General features: G+C 38.7%; 1 protein-coding gene across 8 annotated transcripts in view; it reads right to left on the bottom strand.

Annotated features, from left to right (window-relative positions):
* Positions 1 to 19241, bottom strand: part of LOC102293462 (piezo-type mechanosensitive ion channel component 2) — an 89912-nt gene that overhangs the window by 50445 nt on the left and 20226 nt on the right. For 7 of the 8 annotated variants that reach the window (XM_042222009.1, XM_042222013.1, XM_042222010.1 and 4 more), the window contains exons 5-11: positions 16113 to 16275; positions 14270 to 14537; positions 12663 to 12876; positions 7756 to 7930; positions 2823 to 2936; positions 2124 to 2159; positions 280 to 397 (exon numbers count right to left, since the gene is read on the bottom strand). In XM_042222009.1, the coding sequence (XP_042077943.1) occupies positions 280 to 397; positions 2124 to 2159; positions 2823 to 2936; positions 7756 to 7930; positions 12663 to 12876; positions 14270 to 14537; positions 16113 to 16275 (1088 nt within the window). The remainder of the gene's footprint in view (positions 1 to 279; positions 398 to 2123; positions 2160 to 2822; positions 2937 to 7755; positions 7931 to 12662; positions 12877 to 14269; positions 14538 to 16112; positions 16276 to 19241) is intronic. The other variant, XM_042222011.1, reaches the window with a different exon arrangement.

Here is a 19241-nt window from a genome sequence, read left to right as displayed (position 1 = left end):
TTTATTTAGCGTTTGTAACTAAGCATATGAAACTTAATTAAACCCTTACAAACAAATGTGGAATTCAAGCACCTTCCTGATTTCTCCTTTTCTATATCTTTGTCACACTAAAACGTTTCACATGATCAAACAAATTTAAATAAAACATGCAGTTTTGAATAGAGGTGTTTATGATTAATATCAAAATGACAATTTTGAATGTTTTATGTGGTAGCAGCACTATTTTACAGATTCACTGCAGACTAGAAATGTTCATAATAGAATGAATAAACAGCTCACCTGTGCCATCACTGGGCTGGTCCATTTTGTACTGAGGGGTTGAGTACAAGTCCCGACAGACTGGTCCATTCTCAGTCACGGCAAACTCAAAGGAGGTCCCGTTTGAAGTGGGCACAGCCTGCAGATCATTTTTAAATAAATAACAAATAAACTTCAGTAGATGCGGAACTTTTTTTTGTTTGTTATGAGCTCATACAACAGTTTAGCATGCCTCACAAAGGCAAAGAGGAGTAACTAATGTTGTTTGATACTGGACACTGTTTTTTTCCACAGGAAACTTTAGCCATTTAGTTACCACACTTTGGCTTTGTTGGGCAATAGAGGCACGATTTCTACTTTTCACACTGCATGGTTTTTGAAGTCGATACAACCCCTTTTCTAAAAAATAAAAAAAAAAAATGTAATGAAATGAAATCAAATTAAAATTACTTTGATCGAGGGCTTTCATATTTTTTCAATGGATGATTATCCTCATCAAAATATTTGAATAACATCCATATTATATTTGTATCTGTAGAATGTCAAATTTGATGTGATATACATTAAAATCCATTTATTTTTATTTGTTAAACTTCATTAACTCAATTTTTGTTAGCTATACATTGTTTAAATAAGCTGTTGCCGCACTAAAGTAGTTATCGAGAGAAAATAGAGCTGTGATAACCTAGAAGGTGTGCTGGTGGTGGATAGGTGACAGCATTCTCACATTGTGATGTCATTAGTTTGATCTCTACTCATTTGTAGTTTTTGAAATACAATGTGGGCTGTAGGCCTTTTATTAAAATTAAAAAACAAACAAACAAAAAAATTCCCATCCGACAATCACAGATCTGCCTGAAAAAGGTTTCATGGGAAAGAAAAACTTCTTAAATAGAATTAGGCAAATATTTCAGGTGCCTACTGTTAAGTTTAAGATGTTATTATGTCCTCTGTATATGAGAAGCTAGAAACAAAACATCAGTCCTCTATCTGAGAAATTGTGCTTTCTACAGACAGGCCTGTAAATTCTTTAAAAAATAGCCAAATGCACGTGTGTACTAGCGTAATAATTTCCCCTCATAATGCTAGCTGTAAGTTTTTCCTGTGCAAAAATAATGTCTAAAAAAATCACTACCTAAAACAATGTGAGGCCTCAGCAGACTGACAATGCTGTAAGTTGAGAGTTTGGTGCAAAATGACTTTTCTGTGCTCCTGCAAACAATGTTTCTCTTGCTCAAATGTTGCACATTAAGAAGTCATTTTTGTACTAAGACGTCTTCAACCTTGAACAGATTTAGACCAATACTGATACTAATATAACAAAACAAACCACGCAACATAAAACATTTGTTATTTATAATTGTTAATGTACTCGCTTGCGCTCTGACTTTCAAAATTTAATTCATGTTCCACTGTTATAAATGCTGAAAGATTTGAGAGATGTTTATTCAATGTTGATATGAACAGGAGGACAGTTCAAAGTGGAGGCAATAGTACCCTCAATCTAAATTTTAACCAATGGGTGTTCAAGAGCGTCTAAAAATAAGAACCAAACCTTTAAATATCATCAATATTCATCAGATATAATTCCTGTGACTTTTGTATTGTAAAAGCTGTACAGGTACTCCCTCTTCCAACATTTCCACCAACTGAGAAGATAAAGGTAGATCAGGTTACCAACATATGTATATATAATGTTTACTTAAGCCCTCGATTAACAGAACCAATCAGGAGGTAAAAATTATAGGAACCCCGTTCAATGAGGATGCAGTGTGAAAAGCACTTTGCAGCGATTTCCTTTCTTGCAGCAAGACTAAAAGGGGTGAAAATGCACAGATTTAAGACACATCCAGAACAACCCGCACCTCTGTTGTACTGATTCCATCCTGGGTGGAGAGGAGCTAAGAGGAGAAAAAGAGCATACAAGGCAAGGTGTGTTATCGATGAGTTGCTGAAGTCAAAGGCCTCCGTGTTCTTTATAGTGGTTGATAAGCAAGAACAAAGCCGAGTGCTGCTAATCTGTAAATCGAGACCATCACTCATCTGCGTCTGCACACCCTGAAAGCTTTTAAACCTCAGGAGGTCAACGGTGGAGACAGCGTACGGGCCTTGATGTACGAACAAGGTCACAATAAGCGTGCGTGTGCGAGAGAGGCAAAGTGTCTTGGTATGAAATCTTTCCAGGGATGAGTCGATTATCATGAAGATGAAGCAAATGGAAGTTTAAGGAAACAATCAACAGCTGCAGCTTGACGTTAGAGTTTAATAGAGTTGTTTTTATTGTTATTTGAAACTTTAATATTACTGATTTGTTCCATTCTGCTTTATTAAGACTGCCTCTTATTGTTAAATCGTAAAACTAAATCAAAGTGTTTCAGGACAACATTTGTTATCAGTTCTGACAATTAAAAAAAATTTTGCAAAGTTAAAAAAATATTATTTTTTTTTCTCTGTTTCTGAACCTTTATCCGGTTTGTTTTAAAAGGACGGCATCGTAGAAAAATAATGATAATAATCAATACTTTGAGTGGCTTGTGTCCGCGTGTGTCTTAACCCTGACGTACGTTTTTCTCGTCTGTGCCCTGGCGTGATCCCCACCACAGCAGCCGCTTCCTGTTGGCTGAGATAAATGATTTGCCCAGCTCCTCCTCCTCGCACACATCATCGTCCTTGTCGTCCTGAAAAAACACAGATAGAGAGTTTCGTGTTTGATGTGAATCTTTCCGCTGTTGTGCAACGGAGATGATACTCTCAAGAGTTATGGTTTCAATCTGCTTCTAGAAAACACTGTTTTACGGTCTGTGAGGGAAGAAACTGAGGAGGACTTGGATGAACCGAGTTAGCGTCCCTGATGAGAGTGTCACCGCGAAGTAAAAATGCACAAGAAGTTATTTAAAGAGGAGCTGGTAAGCTCATTTTCAGCACCTACCATGAACACTAAAGACAAAAATCAGTTGCATTTTTGTAATAAATAAATAAATCAATAATAAAGAAGGTAAGACTATTGTACAGTCTATATTTTTTTGTCTGGATTTTGTCTTGCACAGCTGATTATTTCTCCACTCATCATTTACTGCATCACGAGGAAGCAGTACATGTTCATTTATATATTACCAGTTACTTTATTCAGTTAGTTTGCAGTATACAAATTTAAGGAGCTACATTTTGTTATTGAAACATTTTAAATTGTTATTTTTATGTAACAACATTCATTCTTGCACTTGACTTCTTAATTCTGAAAATGTTTCATGCATTTCTTTCTATTATCTCTCTGTAGGTGTTGATGCATTGGGGTTTTGTAAGCAGGTCTAGAAAGTGAGATCCAAGTTTATTAAGACTGCTGGTAAAATAAGAGACTTAATTGTCTGTGCGGATTCTCAGTCATCCAGGTTTGTCTTAAATGACAGAAAAAAGGCAGCTGCACTTTTTAAATTGTTTTTGAAGCGTTTTAATCTCATCCAAAAGGACTCATTAGTTCTAAAGCAACTGGCAGAGTCTTAGGTAAGATACGCCTAGCCCACTAGGCTAGGAGGGCTGTCCCCTTTGGAGGTGGTCCTGAAGGTCCTTAGCCCACTACTGATCAGGCGAGTCGTCACGTGACTTTGTGTTTATGGTGTTGGACTTCTGTTTAAGTTTTTTTATGTAGCAGATATTTACTGGCTGGCTTCTTTATGATAATAGTCCCAGTCTTAGTTTTTTTCTACCTTTGAAATGTAGTTTTTGTTTGTAGTTAGGATCATAGATTATATTTAATTCCTTGAGTTTCAGTTTATCCCTGTCATGTTAATCCCTTATTTTGGTAGCCATTTTTCTTTCTTTGTTTCTTCTTAGCTTAACTGGTTTTACATGTGTCTAGTTCTCAAGGTGTCTCTAATTTCTAATTACCTCTTTTGTGTATTTCATCATGTTCTTTTTCTGTTTACTTCATCCTTGTGTGTTTTTGCTTATTGTCCTGTGTGCTTTTGGCTTTAGCTGTTTGAATTTTGACACTATTTGCTTTTGACCTTAATAAATGGCTTGTTTTGTTATTTTTTAAGTTTACAAGTCTTGCATCTGGGTCCTTTCCTGCTCCCCGGAACAAGCTGTTTTAGCTTCTCTCATTTTAACACAACTTTCTTCTGATTGGCTGCCCCTCAGAAAACAATGTGTATTGAACTTTGTGTCTGACATCATACAGATCTTAAAGATATTTTTTTTAAGTGTGAAACCTTATAAATTCATCTGAAGCAGATTCCTTATGTCTCACTTCTTTGGATCATTACTCTGCTTTCAGAATTTGATGAACTGCTGCTGAATAAACACAGATGACAAACTATAAATCAACCTGTAAAGTGATTTATAATCCGCCTTATTTTTCTGGCAAACATGAAGTCCATCATAATCTGGCATCTCCACCATCGAACAAACCTGTCCGCTGCTGATTTAAGCCACAATCATTTTTTTATTATCTAAAGTGTAAGAGTGGGTGAAAACACACAGACCCACGCACGCGTACACGTAAACACACACACACAAACCGCTCTATGAAGTGATCAATAATGCATACAGCCCCACCAGTTTACAGGCTGGTATTGATCTCTCTATAAAAACACTAATCTATAACTCCATTACAGGACAACGGAGCTGAGCTCGAGCTCTGAGGTTAAGGAAGGCAGGATGAATTCAGGAGGGGCGGTCTTCTTGAATATGATTGCACAACATTTCACTCAGGACTTTAGTTTCAACTCAGTGGTGGGAGCAGAGCAAAAATACAGTCAGGGTCAGTTCACCAAAACTGTTAAAATAAAATACTCCGTCAGTGAAGTGTGGGTTTTTCCTTCCTTCCTTTCCTTTTTTCCTTCCATATCTGTGATTTGTCTCCCCACTAGTACAGTGGATAGTACAGTGGCAGTGAAACTCACAACGCAATCAAAGATTACACTTAAAAACAAATCTGTGACACCTAAGTGCTGGGTGCATTTGATACTTTTGTGTTTTAAAGAGCTGCTTATTGTGGCCAGACGTTAGAAACAAAATTGTAAAATATTATTAGCAATAAAAACCCAAAGCAATCATTTAAAATATACTAAATAATTTCACAGAGGTGAGGAATAAACTTGATAAAGAGAAAAAGTGTGAAATTACAGACTCTATAGAAAAGATTTTAACACTGATCTTTCATTCATTCAACATTTTTGGAGCAGTGGATTCTGTTATTATGTAAGAGCTGCATTTTTCTCTCGCACAGAGCTCTGTAAAACAGGAACGTAGCGCCGAAACCGGTCCTCCCTTTATGCTTTGTCAAAATTAGACCAGCAGTGTCTCAGATAACACCTAAGCTGTGTACAGATTCCACCAGTGATCGATTGCCCTGAAATCTTCCATCAGTACGGTTTCTCTGATCACAAGGCCACCTGGTTGCCCATTTAATTCAATCTGGATCTATTTCAGTTCACTGTCTGGAATTTACTGTGGAGCTGTCATGGAGGCTGTGTGTACTGCATTCAAACCGTGTCTCTGACACCCACCCAGTTTTTGCATCTGCTTTTCATCCAGAATCCACACTTTCCAAAGGAGGAGTTAATTTAAATTGGGCAGCATAAATATGCACATGCTGTTTGTCCACCAAGGTTTCTTCTCTACACTGTTATTGTTCAGTTAGATATAATTTATTAGGTCTAACTTTGTGTTAATAGTCACAGATTTTTGAGTTTGTGTGAAGTTGCTAGAAGTCAAGAATTGTATGAACTGAGTTGTTGACTACAAGCTTTGCGTGATATTGGATTGATTGGACAGAGTGAAATCAGGCAGTCATAGCTAAATGTCATCAGGCGTTTTTTAAAAAGTAACCTTTCTATTGAGCTGGTCTCTGTAACCCAGTGTATTTCTCTCGCTGTGTTTACTCAAAAGCAGTCACATCTGAGAAAAGTTCATTGCTGAATCCTTCAGAACCAAATCTTTTGCAAATTAACCTAATCCATGCAACATTATACCTAATAACTGTCACCGGCTTTCAAACTGGGGTGGTTGGAAATTGGGTTCTTTTTATGTTTTTTTTTTTTTAGTTTATCCCTCATAACTTCAAATACAGGAACTAGTCAGTCGAAATTGTCAAGGAGCTTGAAAAACACATTTACGCTCTGATAAAGCAAAAAAAAAAACCAAACAATTTAAAGTGTCACAATATAAAGCCCAAATGCGTAATTTTTATTTTGTCAAAAATGAGAAATTAAAAACAAATTTTCTTGTATAACCAAATTTGTGTTCCAGTTGTTGAAATGCCCTTGTGAGCTAGTAGGTAAAAATGAAAAAGTAATTTAAAAAAAATTGTGATTTCCAGACACAGAGGAAACAGAAGAAAGAACCCACAGTGCCCCTTTAAACATTAAGGAAAGTTCAAGTTTTAACACTGACCCTCCCATATCCCATGTGTATTTGTGTATAGTGGTAATGTGATGATACAATTCTTGAAAAAGTCATTTTTGGCTGCAGATGTCTTTTATTTGATTAGTACAGAAATCTCATCTAACTTTCATGTACTGTGATTGCTATTTCACATAAAATCACACTGATGATGGCTTTTTGGTGAAATAATGATTTTTTTCGATATTGTCCACCAGTTTAATTCGAGTACTGCAGAGCAACAGCAACAAACTGACCCAAATTAGCAGGTCAAAAGTGAGCATACCAAAACAGGGAGTGAGTCATCTATTAACCAAAAAAATCTCAGTATGAGGATCTCTTTGACACACGTGTCTCCTTAAACCCCACAGCAATTCAGATCAATGAGATGTAGCTGAAAAAAATCGATCTGCAGGTAGTAGGATTTGATGTAGGGTTTACTCAGAGAGGGGCAGCTTTATCACAAACACCCTGCCATATAAACCTAAAATCTGTTTATTATTGATCGCCAAATTCTGCCCCAAACATGTGCTAATGAAGTTACTGTTACTGTACAAGTGAGTAAACGCACAGGTAGCTCATATTGTTCTGCAAAGCTAAGATTTAAAACTGAACATCTGTCTGAGTTCCATTAAAAGCTGTTTGAAATATTTATGTAACAGATCCAACGCTACAGAAACAGGAAAAGGATCAAACTCTGTGAAAGCTGAGTTGTGATGTTGCAGAGTTCTGTGTGTGCACAGTCTTGAGAAAAGACATGCAGCAGCTTCTATGTTCCCTGAAAATTTTTTTCGTGCATGAATCTCTGTATATGAACGTGACTAAAACCTAAACTCAGCTCTGTCTGTAACAGCAGATATGCTGTCTTGGCGATTTGGATTATTATATTAAACTCATGCAAATGTACATGTCATACAGGCAGTGTGATTTAGTAAATCCTGCAGTATCTGACCCATAACATCTAAATTTAGCCAGATCATAAATACAATTGTGGAGCTGCTTTCAAATCAAAAACACCCGATATAAATGAAAATCAATAAATTATTGATGTGCTTTACAAAACATGTCACAACGTTTTGACTAAAAAAAAGGAGTGTGCGCTCTCTCTGTCCTCACCATCAGCTGGTCGATGGGCTCCTGCAGCCAGAGGCGGATGAGAGTAGCCAGGGTGTAATAGAGGATCAGCAGCATGATGGGACTGACAAAGTGGTACCACTTACGCCGCGGGTGCACAGTGAGCTTCCACGTGCAGGAGCAGTTGCTCTGGACAATGGGGGAGATGCCAAACACACTGAGAAGAGACAGAAAGGTTTATGAGGATGGAAAAAAGGTTTTTAAGCAGTAAAAACAGCAGACAAATAAGATTTTATAACGCTTTTTTGTCTCCTAATGTTTTACTTTGTAAATTTCTTTAGTTTATACATGAAAAGAAACATTTTACTAAACAAATTTAAATCAAACAGTATACTGGCTTCCTTTAGTCGTATCCTGGAGAGCAAAAATGTACGAAAGCTCTTAACAGCTTAAATCTTCTGATGACTGCACAGAACACATGAGAGAGACTATGTAACTCATCGGGCTTCACCTGGAGATTTCCCGCAAGGTGTGGGAATGTGTTGCTGGGGAGACGGATGTCTGGACTGTTTTGCTCAGATGCTCCGAGTAAATCCAGTTCAGTTCAGTGTTGAGAGTTTAATGATTTAAAGAACAGTATTTAGGGTAAATCTAATTGGAGGCTTGGTGATTATGGAGAATGGCAGTACAGAAAGAAATTTAAAATAAATGGTGCCATGTGATCGCAGCAGAGTATTTCGCTCTGTGCAGGCTTACTTATTGGCAGGGCCTTCATCTACTGTCTGACTACTGTCAAAACTGCTCTCAGTTTGAGTCAGGGAGACAGACGCAAGCTAAAAACTTGAAAGCTTGTTCTTAGAGCTGGATCAGTTGACCCTGAAACAGCCCTTAGTTGTGCTGCCATAGACTGGGGCTGATGGGGGACTTGTAAAATGATGCACCGAGCTCTTCTCCTCTATGCTCTCTTTCTCTTTCTCTCTTTGACTCTCAGTGCATTTATTTCCCTCTACTGCTTGTTATTAACCTGAGTCCAAGCCCTTCCATAGGTAGTGATTTATCCTGTTTGTTGATCATCCTGATCCTGTTCATCGCCTTTTCTGTCATCTGTTTCCCCTCAACCCCCAACTTGCTGCGGCAGAGGGCTCCCTTCCTGAGCCTGTTGCTGCCTGTTGTTTTTTCTCTCCTCACAGTCACTTTAAGTTGCTCACAGGGGATTTCTGGATTGTTGGGGTTTCTATAACACTGCAAGTTATTTATGGTTTATGCAAGTTTTTGTTTTTGTTGTGATTTGACACTACATAAACAATGATGATCAAACTAGCTTATGGTGATCTCACAGAAGGCAAATATTGCTCCTCACTTCAGGTATACAGGTTTCACTATGAGCACGGAAGCCAAATGCACACACTGTCCAAACATTTTGATGAAAAGCAGCCAATCAGAAGAAAGTGGGATTAAGGGAGAGGAGTTAAAGGAGTTTGTTTCTGACAGTGGATGAAGTGGCCACTGTAACATCATCATAAATCCACTTTAATAAAACCAGTGTTACAGTTTCTTCCAGTCGACTTCTGTAATGAACTTTAAAAAACTAAATATACCTTCTGATTTTGGTAGCAACTCTCTTCTAGTGGTCATTTTGGCAAGAAACTCTCTAACCCTGGATTCTGTACAATGCAGCCAGGCTAAAAATGTGTTCATAAAACAAAGGATGTCATATGTTTCACTCCTTTTCCTTCTGAGCAGAATAAAGGTCATCTACTCAGGAACTGCACTGACGTATTCCAGTGACAAACACTCAGATTTAGAAGCCTCCAGAGTCTTGTCTTTCATGCCATGTCGAGGAGCGAACGACCCCCAGAACCCAGCACATTTCCTGAACAGTTTCTTGTTACAACTGGGGAAGGCCGGTTAGTCACATGACAGGGGACTTCCACTTTAAGGCGGTGAGGCAGGAAGTGAAGTGGAAGCCAGGACTCTCAACAGTCTCACTCAGCACCAGGTCCACAGCAAGGCCGAGTCATTGTCAGCAGGGACAATTAGGACAGGCACTGAGGTGGCCTATTGTCAAATCGAGGCTACACGTATATATGGGCCAATAGTTTCCCTCTGACGACCTGAAGTGCGAACTAAACAGGCCAGAGCAGAGGAGATCATGCCTCAGTTTTTACACAGCAGCAGACAGAAATACTTCAGTGATGTGGAAAGTCAACATGAACGTGTGAGTAGACGGCAAATGATGAAACAGACAGTCTGTTTGTGAAATAAGAATCGGAACAGTGACAACCTTTCCAAATGCTGGCCCTCAGACAGACAAATTAGGGCCTTCTTTATTTCTGAAATGAGAAGACCACAGTTTGGGAACCCTCCCCCCATAAAACACTAACTAAATATAAAATAGGGGATTTAAAAAGTAAAGAGTGCTTTTTTATGCTTTGTACATAGGGCATCGAGTTCTCAACAGTTTTATGCCAATCACCCTTAAAATGTGTGTCTAATTTTGGCCTTCACAACATTACTTCCTCAGTGACGTGTTAACGGCAGTGATTCTTTTCCTTTTATGTCTCATTTAAAAGATTTCTGGAGGCGAGAGCCTACACTCACCTTTAAGTATTTTACTTTCCAATATCCAGCATTTAATTAAGTATTTCAGGGGACCAATAACAACAAGTATTCTCTTAAATTTAAGGATTTTTAGACAACCTAAGACGTAAAGGTAAACTAAAGCATACTAGAGGGATGTGATGACCCCTCAAATTTATCACACACTCAGACTGCGCGGTCACTAAAGCTGGACGATTTAAAGAGATTACCCTGTGTAGATGGTGTGAGGGTGAGCGGTTCATTCATTCTAATGACTTTGTTTCCTAATGAAAAACCTGTCAGTGGGACACTGTAATCGCTTCCTTATCTGCCATCTGAGGCCGGAGCGGGACGGAGAGGACACGGGCTTTATCGAGGCAGTTTCAGCTATACATAGCTGTAACAGCAGCACAGCTTTCAAATGAGAAAGTCTGAGATCAATAAAACACAGCAACACCAAGGGCACTGAGATATCAGCTACACAGAGACAGCTGCAGTGCTACTGGTGAGACACCGCATCATTACTATAAGTTAAAGGACCTGCTGTGCAGCAGTGGGCGTACATCAACTTTAGACAGCTTTTCTAGTTTACATTCAAAGCCATTTTTTAATTGATCTTTCTGAGTTACTAGTGAATTTAAGCATCACATTTGCATTTTTTTTAGTTTTAGTTTAGTGTGATAAATTACCTTTACTGTGGCTGCTGGACTCCAATTGTTTTTATCTTTAATACAAAATTAATGTTGTACATAATTCTCTAATCATCATTCATCAAAATTAAACCAAAGATTAGTTTGAAATATTTCTCTTCATGTGTATTAAATAAGAAAGCTTTTAAATCAAACTGTAAGATCATTCACTTTTTTTTGATATTCCAGGGTTTTTTTGAGCTGCACTACTCCACTAAAATGATATTGGCATCCATTCATCCACCCTCGCTTCTCGAGGTCCAGTTAGCATTCTAAGGCGTAGTCACCTCCTCCAGCTCTTCTGAGAGGATGTTGGTGTATTTCAAAGCCATCTGAGAAAGATTATCTCTCCCACATGTCCCGGATCTGTCCAGGGGCCTCCTCCCGGTTGTACATGTCCAAAACATCTCACTGAGGAGGTATCCAGGATGCATCCTAATCAGATGGCTCAACCATCTCAGATTGATTGGTTCAGCATCTGCACCGGTTCATCTGTCAATCTTTCTTTCTCCGTTCCAAGATCCAGTGATACTTAAACTCCTCCACTTTGAGCCTAACTTCACCCCCAACTCCAATGTCCGTGATAAGTGAACAGAAGCAGGGAATGTCTTCGTTAGCCAAATTAAACAATTAAAATCAGATGACTGATTAACACCAGTGAAGAAAACAAAGTCAAATTAATAGCAGAAGTCGATAGAGGACATGTTTAGAGAGAATTATAGCAGATATTTTAAAAGTGTACATTTGTTATTAAATAAACAGCATCATTCTCATCCCAAGCTGTCAGAATAGAAACAATGAGCTGACAGACTGCCTGCTATGAAGTCAGCTCATTGAACAACTGTGACTAACATATATTGGCAAGACGTTCACCAGTGTGGCTTTAGTCCAACCACAGCGCTTCACCGCAGCAGCCACAGACAGCTGATTGCCTCCTTTTTCATGCATAATAAAACAGCACTGGTTGTAGTGAAGAGCTTAAAAGCTCTGCATTTGACACTGATGTGCTATGAGTAGGAGTCTGATGAAGCTACCCTCCAGCTAAGTTTTTCTTTTCATTGCTTTCTAGGTTGTAACAACAGTAAATATTTGTTGTTTAAACAAACTTGCCTCGGGCGCAATAAATCTCGTTGAGTCGAAGGAGCTCTGGCTCCTGAGCCCTGTCAACACGTCATTTATATTCACATGATAAAAGAGCGTTAGTATCAGATTGTGATGTTTAACTACGGAAATACATTTCAGCAATTCATCAAAATGACAGGAGAGAGACAAATTGTAATGCCACAGTTTGACTTTCACTGTGTCGTTGGGACAACAGTTTGTGTTTGTTCCTGAGTTGGTTTCCTTTCCTTTTGTGTGCCGAGTGAAAGTCAAGTGCACCGACCAAGTTTAACCCTCTGAGGTCTGATTACTCTGCTTTCGCTAACCTATCTGAGAATAAAAAAATACTTTTTAAAAAGTTTTTAAAGCCTGTTGGTTTTTGTTGATTTTTTGAGAATGACAAATACAAACAACATAGAGTTAGCATATTATTTGTAATGATCCGCGATCCGTTTTGCCCAACAGAGTTAAATTGTGGAAAATAATAAAACAATAATAATATAAAGTCTTGTTTGTCTGATGTAAAGCCAAAAATTTAAAGCAGTATAATGTCTGAATTCTGAGCTCCACATTTCTGACCTGATGTAGCCGTCATTGGTCAAGACGGACTCCTGAAAGAACTGGAACTGGTAGAGGTAGAGGACGATCAGATGTCCGGCGCTGAAGATGGCCATCAGAACACACATGCAGCTGAACATCAGCGTGCTCAAGGTCCGGCGCAGGGACCACCAGGTGCACAGGAAGAGGAAGGTGAAGAAGTAAACAGCTGAGGTCAACGAGGGCAGCGTGATTCCTGCAAACATAAAACCAGTGAAAACCAGTCAGACATCTGCCAGAGTGGTATATAAATACAAGCCTTTTCTTAACCCACATGGAGCCTCAGATTGTGTTCCCATAATTTTATAATGTTTTAATATGTTGAATGTGGCAAAACTTTCACATCATTAATGCTGTTAAATATTGACTGAGAAATAATTCCAAATATGGTTTAACATAGTTATTCATGCAGTTTTACGTCTTGGCTGTCAAACTACAGGTCAAATACACTTTATATTATATACTGTCACCAGAGAAATCTGAATAGTGATAAAAGTGCAGTGCAGTGAAAGCATTGTTGGCAAGAAGGTTCTTGGTTTGAGCCTCAGCTGCGGCCTTTGTGTGTGGAGTTTGGATATCCTCCCTGTACACGTGTGGGCTTCCTCCAACTTCCTCTCACAGTCCAGAGACATGTATGTCAGGTTAACTAGTGATTTTAAATTAGGCATGACTGAGCAGTAGTTAAAGTGGTCTGGAGTCGCAATATTTTTTTTTATATGAGAATTAATGAATCATTTATTCAGTGTTTTCTTTTCTCTAAAGTCTTGAATGAAGGTGAGGGGTTTTGCTGCCTTGTTTTTTCAGGGATTATGAGATTTTAAATCTAAATTCCTCTAAATTCCTTGCATCACACTTGTTTTCGTTATCACAACGTCATAGCTATGTAGTTACTGTTTTAAAAACACTTTATTCAAGGTGAGTTCAACAACACATTGGAAACTGTGGAAAAACAGGTTTTATGAGCACCGGTCTGAAATTAAAGCCAGCAGACTCACGCTAAATACACGTTGCTAATAGGATGACTGGAAGTAGGCCATTTCTTTCTTTCTTTCTCATTAAGATATTTTTCAGCACCTACCCCTCATACTTCAACAGAATAAAAAAAATAATTAGATTAAGAACCCCCCCCCCCCAAAGATTAAATCAGAGTATCTCACAATATGCGCTGGGAGATCTTGTGCTAATTATAGAAAAACATTGACTCCCTCTCATATATCTCATAAATTTTTCTTCACAGCTTGGGAACTGCATCTCCTCCACAAAAACACTGGTGTTTACAGTCAAAAATCATTAAAAAAATCAGAGTAGAATTTTCTGATTGTCACAAATCCCCCCATTTAAATGTCTATAAAGTGGCCCTGATTAAAAGCCACTGAGACAAGTTTAAACAGAAAAATGTTTTAAACTCAAAAGTATTCAAAAAGCCCGGCTGCTCTTAGCTGGAGGAGCAAAAACTGGTGGAATTGTAAAGCAAACATCATTCAGGTTAATGTAAGGTGCCCAACTTGAAGACATAAGCAAACAGACTGCATGTTTCATGATAATCTGAAACTATTTATTTGCCCCACAAACAGAAAAGATTTCCTCACCTGTTACGCACAACAAGATGGTGATCACCACTTTTCCTGCAGTGGTTATCAAATTCCCGATGATCTCCTTCACTTTGGAAGCAACTTCTGCCACCATCCGCAGAATCTTCATCTTTGTGCTCTCTTTTGCCTCCTCTTCCTCCTCCTCTTCCTCCTCCTCTTCATCCTCCAGCACATCATCTTCCTCGTCCTCCTCAGCCTCGTACCCTGCTTCATAGTCTTCCTCCAACAGGACGTTGTCCTCCAGGCTTAGCTTCTCGTCTTCCTCCTTGGGAGGAGATAACAGCGACACATTTAAGGTGCACATACGGGTGCAGCTCGGAGGTCAGAGCTCTCCATGGTGCTGAAAACATTTTCTTACAGGTAATCTCTACTAATACTAAAAAAGTAAAGTGTGTCACGTGTGTTCCTGCGAGGGTCTGTCAGCACGGTTAGCATGTAACACAACATATCAGAGCATATATGCTTGAAAGCCTTAGCAGATGTTTTCCTCTGGAACTACATGTTGGCTTGACATCTAATCCAGTCAGATCTTCCTTGGCTGCTGAATCTAAGCAATTATGTGTCCCTGACTTCCCTAAGACTCTGTAAAAGAGAAACATCATAGCAAGCAGGCCACTCACTTCAACACATAAAGTGCTAGGCAAAGAAAGAAGCAGGCGGAAAATCCTGTTATAACAGAACGCAATACAGGCGCTGTAGATTAATTCTGGTGTTTCTCAGTAATAAAGCGGCCATGCCATCTGTGCCAACCAGAGCAGCACAGTGGAAGTGAAAGTGAATGTGGATTTAATTAACACAAGTCATAAAGAGAAGGGAGGACTTGCCAGGAGACGGGGGATGTTGTCCAAGTCACCAACGCTCACGGGGAAGTTTACTTGAGTTCTGCTGCTTACAGCTTATAGAGCTTATAGAGCTCAGGTTAGGACTTGAAGAGCCCTATACAAGAGGCTATTTTAGCGCCTTCGAGGAACTATCATTTTAATTTGGTGCCACATAAATAAAACTGAACTGAAGTGAAATTGAATTTGATTGTTTGTAACAAGGTGAATTTAGTTTAGACGGTCATTAAAAACACAAATATTTTATTATTAATTTGTTTTAAATGTGGTTCTTTTTTTAAGGTCTAGAAAAGATGCAGTTCTCTTCAGCAGCTATGTTTCTCAACATAAATGTCAGGTCACTTTGAATTTGAGATTTGCTCTCTGTATGAGTTGGAGGTCCATGGTGAAATCACGAATGCGCACACAGGTTTTCAGAGAGGGGATGCCAGTAGCTGTGCGATTTAAACAAGCTCAGGTTTTGTATTTATAATGAACAGATTTGTGAACTTTTTAGTCTCCTTTCATATACTTATAGCAATAATTTTGACAGCATACAATGAACAACTTTTTCTTTCCTCAGCGCTGAAGTCTGTAATCAGTTTGTGTGAAATTGTTTACATAGGAGTTTACGGCCAACTGAAAGTTCCTCCGACTAGACTGAGACATTATTCTCTTCAAGACACTTTTATTCTTTGTTTTAGGCACAAAAATCTGCTTGTACTCAGCTTCCTAAATGATTTATTGTTTTTTTATGAAATCCACACTTTAACCCACACCTCCCTTCACTTTTTATTTCAAACAGGACAGGAAACAATAAGTCAATTAGTAGACTGCTCTCCATTCCTTTCTCTTTCTGCGTGAAACCGACCAATACTTTGTTTTTCCACCCACCGTGAATATCTTAATTGTGTGGAGTTTTCATGGAGTAAGAAAATATTACAATGAACAACAACAAAATTAAAAGAACTTTTCAAACCATCCAGACAGACGGACTTCATTTCAGCTCAAATGAAACCTACCTGTTCCTCTGATTGGAAGTCTTCATTGTACTGTGCCATGTCCTCAGGCGGCCTCTTCTGGACCAGACTGCGACACAGCAGCCAGATGCCCAAGCCGACCATAAACATGCCGATATCGGGGATGAACACTCGGATGCCATTCCCCGCATCTGCACCTCTCACGCTGGGGACAAACAGACAAAAGATGGGACACAGATGCTGACAGAAAGCAGACGCTCGGTTCCTCAAAGTGCAGATGAATCCCAAAAATCGTGATTTGGAGGAATCTTGCAGGCCAATAACACATAAAGGATTGAAAGTGGGACAAGATAAAACAGGCTTAACTGCCCGTGGACAATGAGGTCTAATATGAAGCAGTTTTTCTGAGAAATCCAGGGACTGCTGGTCGCTTGTTTAGTTTACTTTTGCCCATAAACAGGTGCTGCCCTGTGTTTGAACTTGGCTGAGTTCACGTCACATGTCCCTCTGTATCTCTGACTTTTTAAAACTAAAATAAAGAAAAGTTATTAATTCATTCTAATCCGTTTCAGGCAGACAGGAGCTGCACTGAGAATCACGAGAACAGGTATTACTGAAGCAAAACACCACCTGTTCACATGAACGCATGGGAATCTGTATTTTTCCCTTACTCAAGTGCTCTTTTAATATGTGTTGTGCTCAGATTTTATATGCAGTACCACCCTCTTTAATGAAATCGGGCTTTAAACATATTGCTGTTAACGAGTTAAATTCCATTCAAACAAAAAGGCCATGAGAGAGGGAGAGCGTTATTTTCTGTTTTTAACTAAACTGTGAAAAACATGTTTACTTCCCTAAAAACTGCATCCTTTGTTCGTACGGAGGCAGCTGGCGTAATTAGCCCTATTTCTTTTCTCTTTCATCTGCATGGAGTAAGAAAAGTAAGGACTAAATAAAGGGATCATTTTGAGATGTCTGTCCATCTGTCTGAATTCTCTTGACAACACTTAATAAACAAATCATATTTACACGAAGACAGCTCGGGGTTTTTATTACTGATATATTAAAACATGACGCTGTTTAAACTCTTGTAGTTATAGCGCTGTGAACAAACACTGCCTTTGCAACATTTGTTATTTGATTAATCCGCTCACGTCTAATTAAATACAAAAAGGTTTGTTCAAACAGGAAGCTAAACACTGGTGGCGGACAGTTGCCATGACTGCTGCAGTAATCTCAGACTTCAAATAATCCAGAGAGATGCATTTATGCTGCCCGAGGACGCATTTTATGAGGTGTCATGATTGCATGTTCTATTAAATCAAATAAAAATTGTCCCTGAAATGGCTAACAGGTTTCAAAAGCTTTAAAACTCTCTTTTATCATCCAAACCAATTTCTATTTTGGTTTTACAGCAATAGCGCTCCATCCTGTGTTTGGCCACTAAAGTGTTTTCTTTACATTTCATGCTGGGCTCCAAGAGTAATTAAACAGTTTACAATAAACACACCATACTGGTGATTCTGCGGCTCAGGCTGCAGAGAAAAAGCAGACCAAATACTTGTAATTTTTAAAAAAAGAGAAAAAAAACAGCCAGTGTCATTCTGGATTCTGGTCTTGAGCTTATATAAAGCTTATAAAAGTTAACAAGTTGAAACCAGAGTGCTAATCATCTTGATGGAAAAACGCACACACCGATAAATAGATGCGCCTCTGGCTTCTGTTGTGGAGTTTAATCTGCTCAAGGACGCCTGTTTCCATTTGCTTCATTGTTGTGAAGCTTCGCGCATCCTCACACGGATGAAAGAGATGGAAACCATCAGAGCCAAACGGGGCTGAGCCAGTAACTTCAGTGACTCCCACTTTTCCCATAGTTATCGTATGAGGGAATCACAAAAACATCAGTAGTGTTCGGACCTGTCCTCACTGGTCCAAGCTACAGCTGGAATTAGTCACGCCACCTCAGTGAAAAACTTTAAATATAGACCAAATAAAATATGCCCTGTATATAAATATTTGGTATTTATGAAGGATCTGCAAAGGTCAATCCTGAGTAAACTGAACACTCAGCATGACTGAAAAAGTCACACAACAGCTGTGAATCGTTTTCAGGTTTGGATACATCTGAGCTCAGGTCCATTTAGGCATTAAAATGCACCAAAGCCAACTGTAATCACTGCTCATATACTGTATATGACCCTCGACACAAACAGGTAAATGCATATGGGATGAAATGTTTATGGCTCTACTTCCGCCACTTACAGTATGAAGGATGTTGAGTACTGGAAAAAAGGACGTGGCTGAGTTAGGACATTCCCGTACTCAGGAAACCACATCTAATATGATCATGTGTGTGGGGGGGGGAGGCAGACACAACAGCAAAAGCTTTGAAAAATAGGCCCGTCAACCCACTGTCAAACATAAGTGGGTTTAGCGTTCAACAAGAATCCACACAGGGACAGGTTTGGAGCTTTTATGAAGCTGGGCACAGGACGAGCCACTGCAGCTACAGTAATAAGTGATGTTTAATGTTATTGTGGGGCTGCTATATTTAAGACACTTTGCACGGTCGGTGCCACCTCCTGCAAACAGAGCGGTGATACAAAAAGGTGAAGCGAAAATGTGAATTTTAAAATAATTTATTTTTAAAGATATTTCCTTAAAACTGCATTATTATTGCAACCACAGTTGTACTATTTATGTGTTATCATCGCTCAGCAGGGTTTCAATTTCAAAACTGAATTTGTTTATTTTGATTTTGTTTTCATTTCGTACAAATATTTCGTTTTAGTTTGTTTTTAATGATTTTCAGGTGACCCCTTTTTTGTATAGTTATTTTATAAGGTATATTTTGTTATTTAGTTTATCACATTATACAATAGTTTATTTTCTAAATTCTACTTTTTAAAAAAATCGTATTTCACCAAATTTTTTTCCACACAAAATTATAAAGTTTTGACTGCACACACTGTGTCTGCAGACCGCTCAGTCCATAGTGTCTCATCTTTAGTTGGTGCAGACTGCTTGATTCCCTGCTCAGACTCGACTCTGCTTTACGTCCCTGCATGTAACAGTATCCAAACTAACTGATCATACATTAACATTCTGTTATCCTGACTTTTTCATAAATATTTTTAATTTTGTCGGCCACATAATGTGGACAGCACCTTG

This window comes from Haplochromis burtoni, unplaced genomic scaffold, assembly GCF_018398535.1.
Source record: "Haplochromis burtoni strain Fernald_Lab_line unplaced genomic scaffold, NCSU_Asbu1 Contig_78, whole genome shotgun sequence".
Classification (NCBI taxonomy): domain Eukaryota; kingdom Metazoa; phylum Chordata; class Actinopteri; order Cichliformes; family Cichlidae; genus Haplochromis; species Haplochromis burtoni.
The sequence above is the reverse complement of the archived record's forward strand: the minus strand, read 5'-3'. Positions and strand labels throughout refer to the sequence as shown.